At 35.1% G+C, this 23,813-nt stretch overlaps 1 protein-coding gene across 6 annotated transcripts in view; it reads left to right on the forward strand.

The window, feature by feature from the left end:
* The window catches only part of LOC106884061 (1-phosphatidylinositol 4,5-bisphosphate phosphodiesterase beta-4), a 122,914-nt gene that overhangs the window by 93,264 nt on the left and 5,837 nt on the right, over positions 1–23,813 (forward strand). For 3 of the 6 annotated variants that reach the window (XM_089359226.1, XM_089359228.1, XM_089359229.1), the window contains 5 exons: positions 11,869–12,010; positions 16,474–16,558; positions 20,844–20,916; positions 22,641–22,744; positions 23,682–23,784. In XM_089359226.1, the coding sequence (XP_089215352.1) occupies positions 11,869–12,010; positions 16,474–16,558; positions 20,844–20,916; positions 22,641–22,744; positions 23,682–23,784 (507 nt within the window). Of the gene's footprint in view, positions 1–682; positions 695–11,868; positions 12,011–13,230; positions 13,316–16,473; positions 16,559–20,843; positions 20,917–22,640; positions 22,745–23,681; positions 23,785–23,813 lie in introns of all 6 variants that reach the window. The other 3 variants (XM_089359225.1, XM_089359230.1, XM_089359224.1) reach the window with 2 other exon arrangements.

Raw genomic sequence — 23,813 nt, forward strand, 5'->3', positions numbered from 1 at the left:
AAATCACATCTATTTTATGTATGTATAATAATCCACATCTTCTTTTGTATATTTTTCACATTTTAAGCATATTTTTCACATTTTAGCATATTTTTCACATTTTAGCATATTTTTCACATTTTTAGCATATTATTCACGTATTCTTCATCTCAATTTCACATTTTATTTTTCTGTATTTTAGCATTTTTTATATTACTTTTTTTTTTAATTAATTTCTAAAACACATTGATGTGTCTTCAATGTTTCACATAACTTTATTAACAATCTTCACATTTTGTTTCACTCACATCTAACTTCTTTGTTACTTTGTCACATTATTCCTAATTTTATTCACATTTTTTGCCATTTCAAACCTAACAATTTTTGACACCTGTTTCACATTTTTGTTTTTGTTTTTTTTTTAATTTTATAAAATGTTTATGAATTATTATTTGAGTTATTTTTGAAACAGTTATGTTTTAGTTTTTTTTGTTGATGTTTTTAATCACATTTTACACAATTTAACACTCTTCTTTGTTAACATATATCTTTCTTCTCTTTTTCTTCTTTTTTCAAACCTCTCCCTTTTCTTTTCCTTTCTCTCTCTCTCTCTCACTCTCTCTTTATCTATCTATCCCTCTTTCTCCCCCACCCCCACCCCTGGCGGAGCCTTATGGTACTGGATCAAAATCTCTTCCTGCAGGATTTTGACAAAGTGAGCCAATCTGTTTCTGCTGATGTGCTGCTATTTCTGTAAATTCTTCGTGCCATGCGTACCCGCTGTGTCTTTTTTTTTTCTTTTTCTTTTATATATATATATACATATTATATATGAGTGAATCAATATATAGTGGTGAGGGGATGGAGAGGTGAGGGGACAAGGTAGGGAGTTGGGGACGTTTTTCATTGTGACTCCTACTTGTTCATTCAAACCCTCATTCCTTGTGTTTCTAAGAATTTTCAGGAGTAAGGATACATCTCCCAGCTCTCTTTTTTTCTTTCTTCTTCCTTATCTCTCTTTTTTCTTTCTTCTTCCTTATCTCTCTTTTTTCTTTCTTCTTTATCTCTCTTCTGTTTTCTCACCCCTCCTTCTCTCTACCTCTCTCTTTTCCTTTACACCCCTCCATTATCTCTCTCTCTTATTCTGTTACCCTTTGCCATGTCTTCCCTTCCTTTAAAAACATCACTTATCTCCAATGCCTTTCATTCTTTATGAAGTTTCATGAAGTCCAAAACAGGTTTGAAAATCAAGACTTACCCATTAGTTTTTTTTCTTTTGGTGGGGTGTGAGGGGGTCTGCAAACCATTCCTTCTGGTCTCTAAAATTATTACAAAGTACACATCTTTATTCAGTCATTCCCCCCCCCCCACACACACAAAAATAAAATTTCAAACTGAATTCTTAACGAATGATGTAAACCTTAAAACGGCTATAAAATATCCCACTCCAAATAACCTACACTTTTCATGCTTAAAGCACAGTATAGTTCACTTGGCAGAACTTCCAAACCCTTTATCACCATGATCTTAATAACTAGATACATAGTTTAACCCTTTAGCATTTAATCTGGTCATATAGAGCCCAAATATTCTACTTGTTTTAGGTTCAGACCGACCAGATCCAGCCTCTCATACCTACCCTACCACGTCATTCTAAAAATATACATTCACATTATCAAAATTTTGGAGCTACAAGATAATGTATGATTAATTCAAAGCAATAGGAATAAATAAGAACAGCATTCGGCAGAGTAATTAAAGCACTAAAGGTTTAAACCAATCCTTCCAAACTCTTGCCAAACACTTTGAAAACACTTCATTCTGTGAAGATTTCACTAAGTGATCTTATGTTGATTCTCTTTAGAATGCCTTCATTTGGTGAGTGGTCTTGCCAGTGCATTCTCAGAATCCTCTTAAATTATCATTTGGAGTACACATCTAACTTTCTGTCAATCTTTATGATGCTCTTTCAAAGACCTGTTGGTAGAATTATGAGCCAAAGCTTTGTGTGTAGGCCAACAGTATTGGAGGATTAACTAACACACATTCTCTGAAATATGGTCACAGCTTTGCCAATTCCATGGTTGATGTTAGTCTAAACATTGCCTTTGTTACTGATGCTATTACCCAGATAGGTAAATCTGTCAATTGTCTCCCAGAACAGCTTTCAAAAAGATGACACCAGATGGAAAAAGGGAAAAAGACTGGGAAGTACATGGCATGGAACATTCATAATTTGCATAAAATGGGTCAATTATCACGTGACCAGAGGCAGAGAAACCTACCTCCAACGAAAACCAGTGGAATCACCTTGCTGCCCAATGTGCTCAAGCATACAAGAGGAACTGAACTCAGTATCTAAAGCACTGGAATAATTAACGCCATGCCAAACTTTACCATTATGTAATAAAGGCAATGTTTGTACATTAAACAAGAAAACCAAATAGACTGTAGGTAGCCTGTCCATTCCTAAAAGTTCTTGTCAATTTTTCTCATTTATCAAATGACGTCCTTCGGTTTCCTGACTGTTGACCTCCCTGGATGATTCCTCTACAATGAATGGCTTGCTTCCCCCACCATCACCACTACCATCAATAATTTACCATTCTCTTTGAGTGTCTATTAATCCCAAAACATATCTATATACCTTTGATATTCATCTCTCTCCAATCTCTCCCTTACTCTCTCTCTCTCTCTCTCTCTCCCTTTTTGTTTCCTATTCTCCTTCAGCCTCTTTCTCTCTCTCTTTCTTGTCTGCCTTCACAACCCCACCCCCACCTCACCAATGCCATTATTGCTATTTAGTTCCATTATGTATTTTGGCTTTCTTTGAACTTGTCTGCTATGCTTGGCTGCTACTCTTTGTTGCCTCAGTATCTGCTGCCTCAATTATATATAAATACACACACACACACACACACATGCATTCATGTTTAATATATTTGTCTTTAAATGAAACATTTATTGCATATAGTGTACGTATATTTATATATATATATATATATAATATAATATAGGATAAATTCTTTATAAGAATTTATCAAGTAGTCAGCGTGAAAAAAACCTCATAATGAAAAAATAACGAAAAATTTCATAATGAAAAAATTCATTGTTTCTTCATAGATATATTTAATTATATATGTATATATATATATACATATGAAATATTGCATATATATTTATATATGCAATGCTTATACATACACATTTAATATATTTGTATAGACATCAACACATACAATAGATGTGTTGTATTTAACACACACACACATGCAACAAAACTTCTATAAACTCAAAACCCTTACATAATTATTACTCTTATCAATATTAGAATCCCTGTGAAGGATAATCACACAATATAAATCTATGGTGTAATATATACAACTAAACTATCATAAAATGAGAAACCAGGAACCCTTAAACAAGTTCAACACTTCAAGAATGAAGTATAACTTAGATAGACAAGTACAGAAGATATAGAAGTTCTCAAGCAACAAGCATATGAAACATATAGTTCCTTTATCTGCTGCTTAAAAGCTTATGTATCTCATTATCGCAAAATGTAGTGTAAAAAACTATAAATTATGGTGTAACAATATATGAAGGCTTTCAAGGGTCAGTTACCATTAAGAAGGATCAATGAAATTCAATAGAAAAAATGTATTATTATTGTTAGAGAGTTGTGTTGGTTTAAAATGAATAACTAATTTTGCAAATTTTTTACACCACTATTAGGTTACCTTAACTGAGTTTCTATTGAAAACTTTATAATTAATTGATAAATGGAAAAATATTGAATTTATAAAGTCTTTGGCAATGTTTCTTCATACATTTAAACTATGAATATATTTGTATATTTATTCAAGAAACTTATGAACAAATTCACAATTAGCCTTTGGAAGCCCATTTAGCTTCTATAAGAAAGGAAGCTGTGAGTATTTTGAAATCAAATTATCAATCACTGAATATACTTCTTCCTAATGTACCGGGCAGCTTTCTTTCAAATTTATGAAATGAATTACAGCTTTTTTTTATTTTCAAAACATTCATTAAAATCTGAGACGCAAGTTGTTGTAACATACATCACAGTTCCCACTTTTCAAGTGTACACCATTAAATAGATGAGCTTTGAAATTATTACAAATTTTAGAACAATATGGATCTTGATATCTCTGTTATTGACTCCAGTTTTTGGAGATTTATGTGTTGCAGAAACATCTCAAAATTTTGAGTTATTTTTCTTGCACAATTAGATTCTTTAACTCGCATGTAATATTTATATATATATATATTTTTATATTCTCACACATATACTCATATTTTTTCATATTTTTTTCCTTATATTCAACAAACATATCTACATAATTTCACGTAACCCCATCGTCCCACCTCTAAGTGATGGTACGTTCTCCTTCCTCTTTCACATCTAACAATCTACATATCACATCTTTTTGGTCCATTTTATACAATCGGAACTTGCATTATTCAAAAAATTTCCACCGTATGTTTATTTAACATTTCATAATTGTGTGTAGATTAGAGGAAAGACACTTCAGACGATAACTTGTATAAGTTTCAGTATCCAAAAATTATATCTGTGTGTGTGTGTGTGTTCATGTGTGTGTGTGTGTGTGTGTGTGTGTGTGTGTGTGTGTGCAAATATACATAAGATATGGGTGTAGTTGTATGGATAAAGAAGCCTGCTTCCCAACTCAGTGGTTTCAGGTTCAATCCCACTGCATGGATGTGTAGAAAATCTGCTTCAACAAATTCTGTGTGACCCATGCAAGCATGGAAAAGTGGACGTTATGATGATGATGAAGAAGCATGCATCCATGTATATATAATATTTATAAAAAAATACTCATATAATGACATGTATATATCAATATACACACGTTATTAAAAGCATCCATTACACTCTTGGAGTGTTTGGCATTAGGAAGGGCATACAGCCATAGAAACCATGCCAAATCAGACTGGAACCAGTTCCAGTCAAACTATCTAACCCATGCCAGGATGGAAAGCGAAGTTAAATGATGATGATGTGTGTGTGTGTGTGTGTGTATGTATGTATGTACAGAGGGGAGATGGTGTGTATGTTTGCATGTTTGAGGGCGCTATCAAGCATTAAAGGCCCTTGTATGTAGTAATGTTAATGATCATCGTCTCAACAATTAGCCAGAAGTGATTTTTAAAATGAGAATATCTGAAATAAACTCGACTGCTCTCACAAACGAGAATACTACAAATTAACCTGATTGCTCTCAAAGATTAACTAAAAATAAAAAGGAAAAATAATCCAGTATCTTTGTCCTATATCAGATCGATCCCCAAATCTAATCAGTTTGTGCCAGTCATGAGGCCAAACATTCCTGAAAGTTTCATCCGTATCCATCCAACGGTTCTTGAGATATCTTGTCCACGGACAAACAAATACAACTGAAAACAATACCGCCGCCTTTGCTAAGGCAGAGGTAATAATAAAGTTGCAGCACTTGTCATGTTTTTAGTGATTGAATATAGTATGCATTAGACTTTTGTTTGTTTTGTTGTTTTAGTATTTCTTGACCTTCAAACTATAAGTAGATACAAAAAAAAAAAAAGTATACAAAACCCTCATCGCTGCTTATACTTATTTCAACACATTACATCAATACAGTCCAGTCTTCATATCTAATAACAATGTGGTGCACACACTGACAGACACACACATAAACATATATTTGTTTGTATGTATGTATGTATATGTATATATATGTATGCATATGTGTATGTATGTGTGTGTGTGTGTGTATGTATATATATATATATATATATATATATATATATATATATATATATATATATATATATATATATATATATATAGAGAGAGAGAGAGAGAGAGAGAGAGAGAGAGAGAGAGAGAGAAATAAAAATATATCTATATGTGTGTGTAGTGTATGCGTGCTTCATTAAACATCACCACCACCACCCTGTCCCTTCCACTCCCCACTCTTAACAACCTGTTAAGTAGAATCATAACAATATGATATGTTAAATATTTAATTGTGCCGTACACTTATGCCCGATAAATAATCAATCAGTTGACATTTCATGATCAAATATCTGCATGCTATGACTAATAAGAGCAATTCCTTTCAAAGGTCTTTAGAGATGAGTGTTGTGACAGTCGTACTTAGCCATGGGGAGGTGCAATGGCCCAGTGGTTAGGGCAGCAGACTCGCGATCGTAGGATCTCAGTTTCGATTCTCAGACCAGCTGTTGTGAGTGTTTATTGAGCGAAAACACCTAAAGCTCCACGAGGCTCCAGCATGGGCTGGACGTTTTGACTGGGCTGGCGTGCTGGAAGGCTGCACCAGACTCCAATCAAATTTGGCAAAGTTTCTACAGCTGGATGCCCTTCCTAATGCCAACCACTCCGAGAGTGTAGTGGGAGTGTTTACGTGCTATTTGCCATTTGCCTGACACCAGGTTCCATTTTCCACGGGTGCCATTTGCCTGACACCAGGGTGCATTTATATGCCACCGGCATGGGTGCCAATTTGTGTCACACCAGTATCTGCCACAACTGTTGTGATTTTGCTCAGCTTGATGGGTCTTCTTCTCAAGAACGGCATAATCTTTACTACTCTAGGCACAAAGCTCAAAATTTGTGGGGAGGGGTCAGTCAATTAGATCGACCCTAGTATGCAACGGGTACTTAATTTATCAACCCCGAAAGGATGAAAGGCAAATTTGACCTTGGCAGAATTTGAACTCAGAACATAAAGAAAGACAAAATACTGCTAAGCATTTCGCCCAGTGTGCTAACATTTCTGCCAGCTCCCCCCACCTTCCCAGCACAACATAATACCAAAGGTTTTGGTTATTGCCGAGACCAGAAAGACAAGACCAATGATAAATCATTTCCATAACACACTGGAATTCAAGTATTTGTGTTATCTTTGAAAGTTTAAATGTATTCATCCACAAAGATGTATTATTCCACAAATGACTTTCCAAAGTTATCTCTACAGACCTTCGTTAAGAATTTGAGCCAGTGCTGAATGTTATGACATTTCATATACAAATATGTCTGTGTAAACAATGCGATTGAAGATAGAAAAATAGGTAATGGGTGTATATGCAGATTTCGGGTGTTATTGCTATTTTATCAGCACCACATCCAACTCATTAACCATCCATAAACGTATTGCTTAAATACCAGTAATTAATATTCCACAAATACGAGAAATATCCAATAATATCAGATCATTCAAATAATTAGTTTATCTATTTCATTTTTGCATTTGGTTTGGAAGATTCTTGATGTGAACTTGTGTGTTGAAATATATTTTGTTTTATCTTGGGGGTGGGGGTCATTATGCCAATAATAAACACATGCACACACACTGGTTATATTTCATTTCTTTATTTCTTATTTGTCAATTGGTTAACCAATTAACTGATTGTTTAATTAATGATTCAGTTAATCAATCAATGAGCTATGTTTGTCAAAGTCCTTTCATCACTTTTACCTGTCACTTCATCAGTGATGTGTGCTGTCTACTCCAGTCCTTCTTCAGGTCTGTCTGTTTGTCTTCTAGCTTGCAGGTTCAATATTTATATTGGTGTGTGGATGTGAATGGGGATGTTTATGAGAGAGGGTGGGGACAAGAGAAAGAAAGAAAAAGTGTGTATGTATGTATGAGTGTATTTTTCTGCATGCTGTTGCTGCATGTGTGTGTGTTGATACATGTATGTGTGTGTGTGTGGGTGTGTTGTGTGTGTGTGTGTACAGATGTGCATTTATGTGGCTCAGTGTGTATTCTGTATGAGAATCCACACTATCCCTTATTCTGAGAGAGAATATGTGTGTGTATGTAAGTATGTATGTGTGTGTCTGTATATATATATATATATTAATTGCGGAGTCACTATCAGAACTAGAGAAGTTTCAGGTGTGGAAGCAAGGTCTAGAATTGAAGGGCCTTAGAGTCAACCTAGCTAAAACCAAAATCCTAATAAGTAGGAAGGTAGATAAAACACAAACCCCTTCAGGTAGATGGCCCTGCTCAGTATGTAGAAAAGGAGTAGGTAGTAACTCTATAAGATGTACCCGGTGCAAGCTATGGACACATAAGAGGTGCAGCAACATCAAAGGCAGGTTAACTAGCAAGTTAGTTTTTGTTTGTGGCAGATGTTCAGGTGCAATAAAGACTGTAAACAAACAGGAAACAACTTCTATCTCATTCCAGGGTGAAAAACTAGAGGTAATCGATAGCTTCCGCTATCTGGGCGACCAAGTTAGTAGTGGGGGTGGGTGCGCTGAAAGTGTAGCTGCTAGAATAAGAATAGCCTGGGCAAAGTTTAGAGAGCTCTTACCCCTGCTGGCGACAAAGGGACTCTCACTCAGAGTAAAAGGCAGACTGTATGACACATGTGTACGAACAGCCATGCTACATGGCAGTGAAACATGGGCTGTAACTGCTGAGGACATACGCAAGCTCGCAAGGAATGAAGCCAGTATGCTCCGTTGGATGTGTAATGTCAATGTGAATACCTGTCAGAGTGTAAGTATCTTGAGAGAAAAGCTGAACATTAGAAGCATCAGTTGTGGTGTGCAAGAGAGACGATTGCGCTGGTATGGACATGTGGTGAGAATGGATGAGGATAGCTGTGTGAAAAAGTGCCACACCCTAACAGTTGAGGGAACCCGTGGAAGAGGTAGGCCCAGGAAGACCTGGGCTGAGGTGGTGAGGCAAGACCTTCGTACATTGGGCCTCACCGAGGCAATGACTACTGACCGAGACCTTTGGAAATGTGCTGTGTGTGAGAAGATCCAGCAAGCCAAGTAAGATCATTGCCAGTACCCCTGGACTGGCTCTTGTGCGGGTGGCACATAAGATGCACCATTTTGAGCGTGGCCGTTGCCAGTACCGCCCGACTGGCTTCCGTAGGATTTTCGAGCGAGATTGTTGCCAGTGCCCCTGGATTGGCTTGTGCGGGTGGCACATAAAAGACACCATTTCGAGCGTGGCCGTTGCCAGTATCGCCTGACTGGCCTTCGTGCAGGTGACACGTAAAAGCACCTACTACACTCTCTGAGTGGTTGGCGTTAGGAAGGGCATCCAGCTGTAGAAACTCTGCCAAATTTAGATTGGAGCCTGGTGTTGCCATCTGGTTTCACCAGTCCTCAGTCAAGTCGTCCAACCCATGCTAGCATGGAAAGCGGACGTTAAACGATGATGATGATGATGATGATATATACATACACACATACAAAACATCATAAGGAAGAATGGAGAATTAGAATAAGATTATTCATCACAGTATTATTCTTAATAAATTCCAATCCAACATGTGTTTCTACTGGATAAGTATCCTAATGTCCTTTGATGTAGCATTTATGTGCATTTAGTTGTTCCCTTATTGAGTTAAGCACTGCTTAATTGGTTATCTTTTACAATTCGGTATGTTCCCCGTCATTTGATGTGGTTAGCCAGATCTGGATTATATACAAAGATATCTGCCCGGATCTGAATCCCTATTCCCTCATGTTTTATATACATATGCACATATATATATATACAGTTGTATCTTGGGAGGGTCATTAAGCCATTAACAAACACATGTACTGATTCCATTTCACTTCTTTTTTTTAATAATTGTTTAATAAATTAACTAATTGGTTGTTTGATTAATCATCCAGTTTATCAATCAGTCAACTAACTTTGCTAAAGTCTTATTGTTACCAACCATGACCTTCATCAATGACATGCCCCTCTCTGCTCCAGGTCAGCTTTATTGTCTTTTGACAGCTTTGTGTTGCCTATTGGTCATTCTTTCCGTTTATTGTTCTGTTCTGTTCTAGTCTGAATGTTTTTTTATGTATATGTTGCTGGCGCTTCTTTATTATTATTATTATTATTATTATTATTATTATTATTATTATTATTATCAGTGATAATAATAATAATAATAATGTTGTTGTTGTTGATGTACTGTAGTTGATATCACATTGTATGTGTTTTATTTTCTTGTTGGGTGTTTGAATGGTGGGCAAAAGTAGGCAAACGCTTAATGTGAGTGGAATGTTCTTTGCATTTCTCTATTTTATTTTTTAACCTAAGCAGTTCATAAGTCGATTAAGGGATTTGTGGAAGATGCTTGACTCATTGGAAGCCCTTTTTTTTTAAATTTCTGGGGATTTTGAGTAAATGCTTAATCAACTAGCATTTCATTTTTTGCAATGGAAACACTGATCACTCAAACACTTCTCTGTGCATTGCAGACGGATCCAGTCTGCTTAAATTTGTCACATATTCTGTAAATTATGAATGTTGGTGGAGCTGGTCTTTGAAATTCTTCAGTCCATTCCTGTCAAACCATTTCTCCATGTTCCAGCACTGCTTGACAAACCACTTTCATTCTTTGATGGACAAACTTCCACCCATATAATGAATGTCTGAAATTAGGAATAATTGTTTTATTATAGAAAGAATTAGTTAAAAAGAACATAGGATCGTAGAATTCTTATCATAAAAAAGAAACAGAGAATAGAAAAAATGTTTCATTCATATTAAGCAACTGTATACCTTCTTTTGTCCACCCCTGTATTTATTTACAACGGTTCTAGGAAAGTTTTCCACAAACATTTTTGCTGCAGGAAAATTCCCTCAGGATTTTGGGCCATGGAAAAGTTCACCGCATAGGAAATTTTGCCACAAGACAAAAGATGAATTGTTCACCGTGGTATATAATTGTTTCAGCCAATTAGAATTGGTAAAGCAGTTTCTTAACTCATTTAAAATTTCTTTATTCATTCAACAAAATTTTTTTGGTGTAGCAAAAATGTTTGTGGAAATTTTAAATGAGTTCAGAAATCGCTTTACCCCTCCTAATTAGCTGAAACAATTATCCACCAAGGAGAGCAATTCGTCTTTTGTGTTATGGCAAAATTTCCTATGTGGTGAACTTTCCTACGGCTAAAAATCTTGAGGCGAATTTTCCCGCAGCAAAAATGCTTGCAGTAAACTTTCTGGATACGTTTTACAGTATACGTAATATGTCTTGTGAAATGTATTGGTGTTGACTCATCTGAGTCTGTCTAATGTCTATTTCCATATCATATCTATACGATATGGTATGTTATGCCATAGTATGATGTCATGAGGCATATACACAGATGTAGAATTAATCTCAATGAAATAACAAACAATATCAAATAATAAAATAATCCTATACTAAAATTAATGAAATCATACTAACAGATATCTTATACGTTTTATGTAAATTTCTCTTCATATAAATACAATCTGATCTGTTTTATTATTTTGTTTTATAATTTTTGTAATAAGAATTGTTTTATTATACACAGACACCAGGGTTATTTTTGTTATTGTGTTTTTTTTTTCAATTGCATGACACCTCACCTGTTTGCATCTTTGGATGCAAAATTTTGTTGCCTCTTGACATTTCTGGTTAAGACTTGCGATAAAAATTAAAGCAAACGCAAAGCAATAATAACGATAATAATAATAATAATAATAATCCTTTCTACTGATAATGAAGAATATCTTAGAACAGGAGAAACACATGATATAAAAGGATCACAGATAACAAACATATCAAACATATTTTCCCATCATCAGTTGCCAATTGGATATCATTGTATTTTCAATACCTAGCCATGCATTGTTTAGTCATAAATATTAGCTGATATTCCTAAATACACATCTGTCCATCTCCGCATGTACACACTTTGGGAATTACCATTTCCCTCCATCCAGCTCACACTGACCACACTAACACAATTATAACCTTACTTTCTTTTCACTATTGCCATTAAATCCTATGTCTTTGATGTCTTTCCTAAAATTCAAATTGTCTGTTGTATTTCAGGGTGCCCTAACTGCTGACGAAGTTGCTGCCCTTATGTCAAACTACCAATACACGGGTGCCACAACCAACATCCACCCTTATCTCTCTGCTATGGTCAACTATGCTCAACCCGTCAAGTTCCAGTCGTTTGAAATAGCGGAAGGTACTTCATCTTCAACTTCCTTTCATGTTTCCTTCTCCTCTTCCTTCTCCTCCCTCCTCTCATTGTTACTCTCACTCTTGTTTTCCACCTCACTCTTTCTTTTCCTTTTCCCTTTCCTGAGCTGGCTGAATTGTTAACATGTTGAATAAAATGCTTTGTAGCATTTCCTCTGGCTCTTTACATTCTGAGTTCAAACCCTGCTGAGGTCAACTTTGTCTTTCATTCTTTCTGGGCCAATAAAGTAAAGTATTAATCAAGTACTGGGGATGATGTAATCGACTTGCCCCCACTCCCTTTACTAAGCATTTTGTCCAGCATGCTAACGATTCTGCCAGCTCACCACCTTAATAATAATAATAATAATAATAATAATAATAATCCTTCCTTTATTAGCCACGAGGCCAAGTATATATAATAATAATAATAATATTAATAATAATAATAATAATAATAATAATGATAACTTAATGACTTCTTATATATTTTTCTTGATTTCTTTTCCCATTATTTCTAATTTTAATTTATTACATCTTATAATGCACATTTGTTGCAATGATAGATATAACAGCTTATGTATTTCGATTGACCTATCTATCTCTCTGTCTCTCTGTCTGTCTGTCTCTCTCTCTCTCTGTATTTTCTAATCCCTCTCTTCTTCTCTCCACCTTCATCATCACCCTAATCCCATGGCCTCTTCTTTCTTCTCTCAGCACAATTTTCCTTGATTTTTTCCTTTCTAAATAAAACAATATAGAGTTTAAAATCAAGAACACCGCCACCCACCCACCAAACCACCCCTGTCTTCCACCACCACCTCCTTCACAACCAACACCACCTCACAAACTCTATCACTTGCAACACAACACCAGCATCATCATCATCATCTTAGTCACCATTGTTAATTATCATTATCATACCAAACCATTACTGCCATCAGCCTCTGCCAACACCATCATCACAACCACCATCACCACCCTCCCTAACACTAACACCACTATCACCTCCACCATTACCACCACCACCACAACTACTGCCATCACCATCCTAACAATCACCACCACCATCATCACTATCACCAGCACCAGCATCACCACCAGCCTAACCACCACCACCACCACCACCACCACCTCGATTATACTCACCTGATGCACAACCCCTCTCACCCCTACCTCTATCAATTGCTACTTTCTATGTCAGTTTGCATGTCTTTATACTTCCAGAGCGGAACATCCATTACCACATGTCGTCGTTCAACGAGAACGCAGGTTTAGGCTATTTAAAAACTCAGGCTATAGAATTTGTCAAGTATCCTTGTTCGTTCTAAACTTAAACCAAAAAAAAAAAAAGAGGAGAAAAGAAAAAAAGAAAAACTCCCAATTCTACCTGCTGTTGAGCCCTGATGGGAATGGGAACTCAAAATGATCGAGCATTTGGAACCCTGCAAACAAATGTCAATCTGTTGATTTTGCTACCCTGGCCTGCCCTACCGCCACTCGCTTTTCCCCCATTTTTCTTTATATATTGTATATCTAGGTATTATGTGTGTGTGTGTCTGTGTGTGCATGTGTGTATGTGTGTGTGTGCACTTTTAATAGGTGGTCCCCCTTGGTTCAAACACAAAGCTTTACAGCAGTTCATAAAGCAGGTTGAACTAACGAGTTTCATTTTTCATTAAAGCCTCATCAGGGATTCTTTGCATCTGTTTTTCAAGCTGCAGAGAGAACGCAACACTTACTGTTTATTGAAAGGTAAATATAATTGTGCCAGGTATTAATATCTAGAGTCACAAAGCAGCACAGGTCTTAGATGTATGTGTATTTTGATATATATATATATATATATATATATATATATATATATATATATATATGTATATGAGTAATCACAAAAATGTGAAACAAGGTGGAAAAGAAAATAGTACTCAAATGCCACAGGTAGAGTAATATGTTTTGTTTTTATTATTAAAGCTGCAAAAACATCACAAAAACTGCTACTCAGAGTTTTATGTCCGCATTCGTCAGGCAGTTGTGATCAAGAATCTTGATCACAACTGCCTGACGAACAGGAACATGAAACTCTGAGTAACAGTTTTTGAGATGTTTTGCAGCTTTGATGATAAAAAAAGTATATATATATATATATATAAGTTTATAATACAAGAAGATGGAATGAATAGGCTTTGATCCAAATCACTACAATCGTTTCTGTGCATTAGTATCAGTTGGTAATTGCTGAGTGTTTCATATATTAAACACGTCATTGCATTGATATGATTCAGCAATAGGCGTGGACCTGCATGACTTCATGTAGGTTGGGTCAACCTATACCCTGTGAGCAAAATAGCACGGGCAGAAACTGTGCAGAGGGCCTTTGATAAACCTGTAGATGTGTGTGTGTGTGTGTGTGTGTGTGTGTGTGTGTTCACATGTAATGGAAAAAACCCAGTGCAGCCAAAAATTGCTTGCAGCATTTTATTCAGTATTGGTCACTTCTCTTTGTAGTTGATTCAGTTTGTCTTTCATTGTCCAGCAAGATCAGTGAAATCAGTGCCAGACAAAGTACTGGACTGAGAGGTCATCATAATTGTTAACCACCCCACATCAGTATTTGAAGCCAGTTATCCGTAACTGTTTTCCTTCAACCCCATTGTCATTGCAGCTCCTTGTCGGAACAGGGCACCAATTTTACAGTAAGGATCCCACCTACCTATCTGGGTACTTAGTGGCCTACCAACCTATTTATAAATTTATCTACCTACCTACCTAATTACCTACCTACCTGCCTACCTCTCTTTTTCTCTCTCTCTATTGCCACAACTTCCACACCCCAAAACAGCCATCTTCCCAGTAGCAAACTGTTCCACAGGTCCAGAAATACTACGGAATTGAAACAGGATTCGATGGACTGACAAAGGACATTTTAGATTTCATTCACCTTTCTACCGAGAACAGGTCTTGCTCTAGAAGATTAGAGGCTGTTTCAAGTCAATTAATTAATTAATTAATTGATTGATTAATTAATTAATCCATTAAAACAATGGTCTGATTTCTAACTAAATTGTCAACCTTTAACTTCCATCTCCTCCAGAGCCAGTAAATAATTAAAGGTAATGCAGTCAATAGTTACAGGTAATTAGCATTATGTCTAGTTAAAAAAAAACAACAACAAAAGATATTCATTATCATTGTTACTGATGTTGTTGTTATTGTTTTTGTTGAATTTCTTTTAACAACTGAAAATATTTTGTGAATTTTAATATTTATCTAACTTGTTTTCTCTTGATATTAATTTAAATGTAATGTTTTAAATTTGATTTTACAAACATACCATATACTACAATTAATATGCATACACACTCATACACATCTGTGCATGTATACACACACACACACACACACACACACACACACACATATATACAGACGCGCACATACACAGAGACAGAGGATAGTGGAAAAATATAAACCTCACTTTAATGGTAGTTGGAGTTGCAGGTTCTGCTTGGCTGAGAAGAGGATCATACTAAAGAACTCTTTTCACCCAGGCACCTATCTTAATCATAAGAGTGAAATTTTCTAATCCTGTCCACATGAGTGCAGGTTTGTCTTAGCATACTGGTTGGCAACATATCAGTTTTTTCCCCCCATCTAAAATCTGAGGAGTAAATATAGGACTTGCTACATCCATTTGTGGTATATATACATACATAAACACATATTTGACTCAACACAATTTTAAAATTAAACCTCTGCAACCATCTCCCATCTCTACTCACTCCACGTGACTACACAACTCTTCTCTTACTTGGTCCAACCCCACCCTACAAGTAAGTATCCAGCATACTATGATGGGCTTTTTTCCAGATCTCAATCCAAGGGATGTAACTCCGGTGAACTAAAATGTTTTTCTCCCTCAGTTCCGAACTGGACAATTTCATTCTGGGTTTTACAACAGATATAAAAACAGCTGAATGAATGTGACACATTCAGACTTCCAGAAGGAAAAGCGCTTGCATCATACCATTCCTTACAGCCTTTTCTGATGGTTGTTGGGATTATCTCAACTCTTGGTATGAAACTGATAGATGAAGCTGTTCATGTGAGAATATAATATTGCATTTTATTATTATACACGTGTGTGTGTGTGTGTGTGTGTGTGCCTGGACACTGTCTGTACTTGAAGAGACATTTGACCGTTTATAGAAGCAATCCCTCTACGCACATATACATTCCCCCTCTCTCTCTCTCTCTCTCTCATCTCTCTGCATCTTTCTCTCACGTTTGTGTTTTTTTTTCTCACTACTCCTACCATTGATGTTGTTGCTAATTATTAATGTCATTGTTGTTGTTGTTGCATGAATCGTTGTTGTTTTCATTTGTTTTTGTTGTGTTTTTATTTATTTTCACTTCTTTTTGGTGTCGTTTTTTTCTTTTCTTCTTTTTTCTTTTGGTTTTATTTGCAAGCTAGAAGACTTCATTACAACATGTCTTCGTTCAACGAGAACGCAGGACTGAGTCTCATCAAACACAGCTGCTTGGATTTTGTTGAGTATCCTTGTTGTATTGTGCTCTGTCCGTCCATCCCTCCATCCATCCTTCTGTCCATTTGTCTGTGTGTCTATATCTGGTGGGGGAGTGGTGAGGGGACAAGGATGATAATACCAAAGTTAAATAGATGCATAGTGTTAATTGTGTGTGTGGAGTAGTGGGTGCAGCTTTGAATCATATTCTTAACCCTTTAACAATTAAACCAGTCGTAACTGGCCCAAACCCTTTTTTGTTTTATGCTAATACTGACCAGATTCAACCTCTCATACCTAACCTACAATGTCATCCTAAAAGTGTGCAATCGCATCATCGAAATCTTGAAGCTACAAGATAATCCATGATTAGTTCAAAACAATGTAGATAAATAAGGATTATATTTAACTGGGTAATCTGAATGCTGAAAGGTTACGGACCAAAGATAACATTTAAGGAATTCTACCCATGACCATCCCTTTTTACTTTTCTAGACTCCCAGATGTGCACATGGCTGTGTGGTTAAGACGTTTGCTTTGCAACCACATGGTTCCAGGTTCAATCACAGACATAGTTCTTGAGACAAGTGCCTCCAACTGTGATCCTAGGGCAATTAATGTGGAGTCACATGTATTTTCTAGCACTACACCTGCCCAGGTTTGGAAAGGAGTTGTTATATGTTAAGAGAAGAAGGAAAATAATGGATCAAAGATAAGCTAAACTTTTGACCACACTTGTTGCCATCTTCAGAGCATGATCAGATGTCCCTTTGATCAAGGGACCAAAGTTAATGTGTTAGAAAGTGATTGGTTTAATTCAGAGATCAATACCTCCAAATCTATTCCATATTGTTGCGAACATCTTATTTGTGGATTAATTGATAAGAGTGTTCATATTGTGAGTTTACAGCTAAAAGTTCTTGCTACATGGTAACCCCACTGGAGCTGGTGCCACATAAAATGCACTGGTGCTGGTGCCATGTAAAATGCACCTTGAACACTCTGTAAAGTGGTTGGCATTAGGAAAGGCATCCAGGCATAGAAACCTTGCCAAAACTGACACTGGATTACAATACAGTCCTTAGGGACATTGCATCCTGTTGAACCAACCAGCCAGTGACAGAATGGAAAACAGATATCGAATTATGATGATGATGATGATGATGATGATGATGATGATATAGTAAGTTGAGGATTACATTAGCTGATGTGTGCTTCTCTCTATAAAATAGGCAGGATGTGGTTTGAGGAAGACTTGATTGTTATTTCATGCAGGTTGAGCAACTATGTACGGGTGGGGGTGCCCTTGTTAGTTCACGTGCATATCGATGCATGCATGTACAAGACAGAGAGGGAGAAGAGAGGGGGGAATATTTGAATTCAAATGAAACTATATAACTTTACCACCACCACCACCACCACCACCACCACCACCACCAGTACCACTGTTTCTGTTGTTTCCGTGTAAACATTGTCCTGTAAAAGTAGTGATATTGTAATTATATTAATTAATATTTGTTGTATAATCAGTTATTTGCTTATGAATTGTTTTATTTTATTTTATTTTAATATTCTTGTATTTTTGTTAGAGGGTTTTTTTTGTGATTTTTGTTATTTTAATTTTAATTTATTTTTGTGCTTATTTATTAACTCATTTTGCTGATGTTTATTGTGAATTGTATTTTACAGTGATACCAATGTGTTTTTGTTATTAGTTAACCAATACCTTTTGCCCATCCTTCAAACAAGCATGATAATCCTTTATTTGATGTGTATACATGTGTGTTGATATATATATATACATATATAGGCACAGGTGTGGCTGTGTGGTAATTAGCTTGCTTCCCAACCACATGGTTCTGGGTTCAGCTCTACTACATGGCACCTTGGGCAACGACGAAAGCCTTGTGAGTGGATTTGGGAGACAGAAACTGAAAGAAACCCATCGTATATATATATATATATATATATGTTTGTGTGTCAGTGTTTGTCCCCCCAACAGTTGTCAAGTGATGTTGGGGGAACAAACACACATACCCAAACACACACACACACACACACACATATATATATATATATATATATATATATATATATATATATATATATAGTGGAAGACACTTACCCAAGGTGCCACACTGTGGGACTGAACCTGGAACCATGTGGTTGGGAAGCAAGCTATTTACCAAACAGCCACACCTGCACCTACACTCTGTCACACACACAGACCAATTTAAATTCAAATTACATACCAACTAACCAAATAACTCCACGTGTTTTCCTGTATGTCTGAAGGGAAATGAGGAAATTATGAAAAGCACCAGTGTTATAGTCCATATATTATTTGACTAGAATCCACAGTTGGATATGTCATAAAGTACATCATAGAAAGCCATAAAGGAGATAGTTTGCTCATAAAATATTTAGTTTCACCATCATTAACAAACAATGATAATTAGTTATTTATAATGTAAATTATATGATCCAATTGCATTGTCAAATCTTCAGAGATTCATAATTCTCATTTTTAATTTGTAAAATTAAGAATGAGAATTACGAATCTCTGACGATTTGACAACTTCAGTTTAGGAATGGAGGTCTTGGTATTGCATTTCTTCCTTCATAAAGCATTTCAGAAATACATGGTTCATATCCATTATGAATACACTGGATTGGTGACAGTGTTGCTATCAGTGGACAATGTAACTGGATGATATAATTTATATAATGTATGACTAATTATTATTCCTTGTTAATGAAATGTGTGTAAGATGATGTTAACTGAATATCTGAATGAGGTGATTAACTGTGGCTGTTTGGGATGCTAACAATTTGGCATAGCTGACTGGAGATTGAACCTATTTGAGCCATAGTACTTTTTGGCACTGGAGGCAAACAGAGAGAGAGGGGGGGGAGGTGCAGCAATACAATCTGATGTCAAGTAAGTCACCATTGACTCAGCAATGCCAAATAAATGGCACCAAAATGCATAGATCATTGTTGATGTAAAAAATGGATAAACTGATGCTTTCCAAGAAATATATCCTGTAGTATCAGGCTTCTTTAAGTCTCCCTTCAGAAATATAATGGACCAGTGATTGGCTCACCGGAGATTTATAACTTACAAGATTACTGTTCTCAAAAGAGGGAAATAAACTAGAGAAGAATATGAATGGATGTGAATGTGTGACTATATATTTATGTGTGTGTGTGTATATAAATGTGTGCACGTGCACACACACACACACATAGTGAGAGAGCGAGAAAGAGCATAAAGGGAGATAATATGTGTGTGTGTAAATTCATATAACTATACATATATATATATATATATATATATATATATATATATATATATATATATATATATATATATATATACATATATATATATATATATATATATATATATATATATATATATATATATATATATATATATATATATACATATATATATATATATATATATATATATATATATATATACATATATATATATATATATATATATATATATACATATATATATATATATATATACATATATATATATATATATATACATATATATATATATATATATATATATATATACATATATATATATATATATATATATATATATATATATATATATATATATATATATATATATATATATATACATATATATATATATATATATATATATATATATATATATATATATATATATATATATATATATATATATATATATATATATATATATACATATATATATATATATATATATATATATACATATATATATATATATATATATATATATATATATATATATATATATATATATATATATATACATATATATATATACATATATATATATACATATATATATATACATATATATATATATATATATATATATATATATACATATATATATATATATATATATATATATATATACATATATATACATATATATATATATATATATATATATATATATATATATATATATATATATATACGTATATATATATATTTTGTTAGGCATGCTAATGATTCAACACACTCACCACTTTAATAATAATAATGATATTAATAATAATAATAAAGAAGAAGAAGAGTTTTTTGTTGCTATATGGCTGATGGATGGGGACCAATTCCAAAATGTTGTTGCAGTGGGGGTCTTTTTATCATGTGTTTAACCATAATAATAATAATAATAATAATTTTGTTCTTTTAATGCTCTGCCCTTTTCAATAAAAGATTTTCCCCCACCCCACAATATGCTGCCATTTTCCTTAACACGTTCCCCAGTTATAATAAGCGCCAAATGAGTCGTATTTACCCAAGAGGTGGAAGAGTCGATTCCAGTAATTATATGCCACAGGTAAGTTTGTGTTATTTTTTCACTCATTTGTTTTGTTGTTTGGTTTGTGTGTGTGTGTGTATGTGTGTGAGACAGAGACAGTGGGGGAAGGGTAAACAAACAAAAGGAAAGAGTGCTCAATACATGTCATGAAATCTAAATATTTCCATGAAGTGTCCAAAGATCAGATGTAATGCTTGCCTCTGTAAACCCTTAAGTAATGCAATCTTAATTCCACATTAATAATTCAAAAATATATAACAAAAAGCACAAGTGCTACTCATAAGAAGAAAACATCATCCCAACACACACACACTTTTAATCATGAGTAACACCTAACTAGAGCCATCACAATTGCATTAAATATTGGGTATCAGTAGCGTTGAGGATCTCTTCCGGTGAAAGCACGTCTTTAACAAAGCTAGGATTGCCTCCCAAAAACTAATGCTTCTTGTCAGAGCTAGAGGACACTTCAGCTCATAATGATTATTGATAGACTATAAAACTCAGATGTAATCCTCAATGGATTATTGCTCAACAGCTGCACAAACATCATCGACTGCAGAAAAGTTCCACGTGTCTGGTTGCCATAATGTCACTCCCTGACACATTCCAGCTTCTGGCTCACACTTAGGCATACTGTATCTTCTCTTTCTGCCACTACTGAGATGGCCTCTGCTCCTTGAAACTGGTTGGGCTCATGCCACTCCCATTCCGGTATTCACGCTTTACTCATCTCTCCTCCGCCCATTACCTCTGCTGTGTCCAACATTCCCAAGGGCCTGCACTAATCATTCCTTCCTTAGAATGTCATCCCTTTGGAATCCCTTCCTTGTTCATATCTTTCCCACAAATGTTAACTTAGAAATATTAATGGCATGATTCCCTCCAGTTCAGGGAAGCTGCAATGGCAATGAACACTTGTAAACCTACCCATCTTGCTAGGCATATCTGACCACTAACTCACATCTCCCTCGACCAGTTACCCAACTACTTGGTTATTTACCTGACTGGACTCTTTCACCACTTTTGAAGATGAAAGTTCCTCAAGACACAGCTGCACAGTGTTCCTAGTTCAGCGTTTTGTCGTGTTCTGTGTTTTGGTTGGCTGAACAACCTGCACAATGAACATTATTCGAGTGGGTCTGATATGTGCAGAGCCAGTCCCACTCTCTCGTCCTTCAATCATGTATTAGTTTGGTACAACAAGTCCATTGGTTATCAGCATGCAGGATTTGTATGCAGCTATCTTCTCTTAGATGAGCAGTTAAAGAGCCAAATGACCTCTTCTACCCAGGGTCCTTTGGGTTGTCTGTGAGTGACCTTCTTCAGGAGTTAATTCCATGATATGTTAATTAACCGATAGCTGGGACCCTGACAGGTGCTACTGCTCTGGATCAAGTGTGGCTAAGAGGTGGCTCCACACTCTTCAAAGCCCCAGAACTCACAAACCATGGCCCCCACTTCAGGGAGTGGTTTAAAGTCATACCTTGGACTCACCAATTTAGCCATCAACAACCCAGCTATTTATGCACTTATCCTTTAATCTTTCTGGTTATGTAATTATCTGATCAATTCCATAAACAGCCATCTTGTAGCCAGCCATCAACTTCCCCCACCTATCCTCTTCCTTATTCAGGCCCTCATCCTAGACATCTTCACTTCCTGCCAAACCACCCATCCATTTATCTACCCAGTTTCAATAGCAGTTATTTAGAGTACAACTTCCTGTTTATTTTTCACAGATCTTCTGGAATGCAGGTTGCCAAATGGTGGCGTTGAATTTCCAAACTCCAGACCTTGCTATGCAGCTTAATCAGGGAAAATTTGAATACAATGGAAACTGTGGGTAAGCTGATAGTTTTGATAATTCTTATCATTTTAATTATAATTTACCTTAGTCTTAAATTCTTAAAGTCTATGGTATTGTATATACATACATATATATATATATATATGTATATATATATATATATATATATATATATATATATATATATATATATATATATATATATAATTGTAATTATATATATATATATATTATTAATGCTAAATAATACCTAGTTCATAAAATATGCTTCGACACACGAATTCACATAAAGAATCTTGCAAACCACTTACAAAAACGAAATATGTGATTAACTCATTTTTGTGTTTCATCTTTCTAATTACCTAACAATTATATTCAGTGGCTTCGTAATACCATTAATATAACAGTCCTATCTCCAGACACTAAAACTATCAGAATCCCTAGCTAGGCAGCTGATGAAGGCTAAATTGTTTATTGTTCTCTCTGTTACATAGTTTTCTTGCTTGTGCTTATTGTTTACATTGAAGTGTCTGTTTGTGTGTGTGTTTACATGTGCTGGTTCATTTTAATGTCCTTTTTTTATCCATGCTAAAATGTGTTTTATTAAAAACACTGCTATATTCAAGTTTGATCATTTTTATTGAGGATTTTTTACATTTCCATGAAACCTTTATGAGATTGTGCTAAAAGTTTTAAATGGATTTAGAAGAAACATTGTCTTATACGGAGCTAATAATGAAATATGAAAGATGCAGAATGAAAATGATCAAACTTGAATGTTGTCGTAATTTGAATGTTTAAAAGAAAAGTTTCTCTTATTCACACACACACACACACACACACATACACACACACACACACACACATGATATTAAGAAAGAAAAAGAAGAGCAAAAATAATGTTGATATTTAACATTTTTTTTTTTTTTCTTGTGTCTTCCTCTTCTCCTCTGATGGCTCCTGCTTTCTTTAGATACCTGCTGAAACCTGACTTCATGAGGAGGCCAGACCGGACATTTGACCCATTTTCAGAAAGCCCTGTAGATGGCGTCATTGCCGGACATTGTTCAGTTGAGGTAAGTTCACTTTACAGTTTGTCCAGATA

Source organism: Octopus bimaculoides, chromosome 11, assembly GCF_046866305.1.
Source record: "Octopus bimaculoides isolate indiv1 chromosome 11, ASM4686630v1, whole genome shotgun sequence".
In the NCBI taxonomy this organism is placed as follows: domain Eukaryota; kingdom Metazoa; phylum Mollusca; class Cephalopoda; order Octopoda; family Octopodidae; genus Octopus; species Octopus bimaculoides.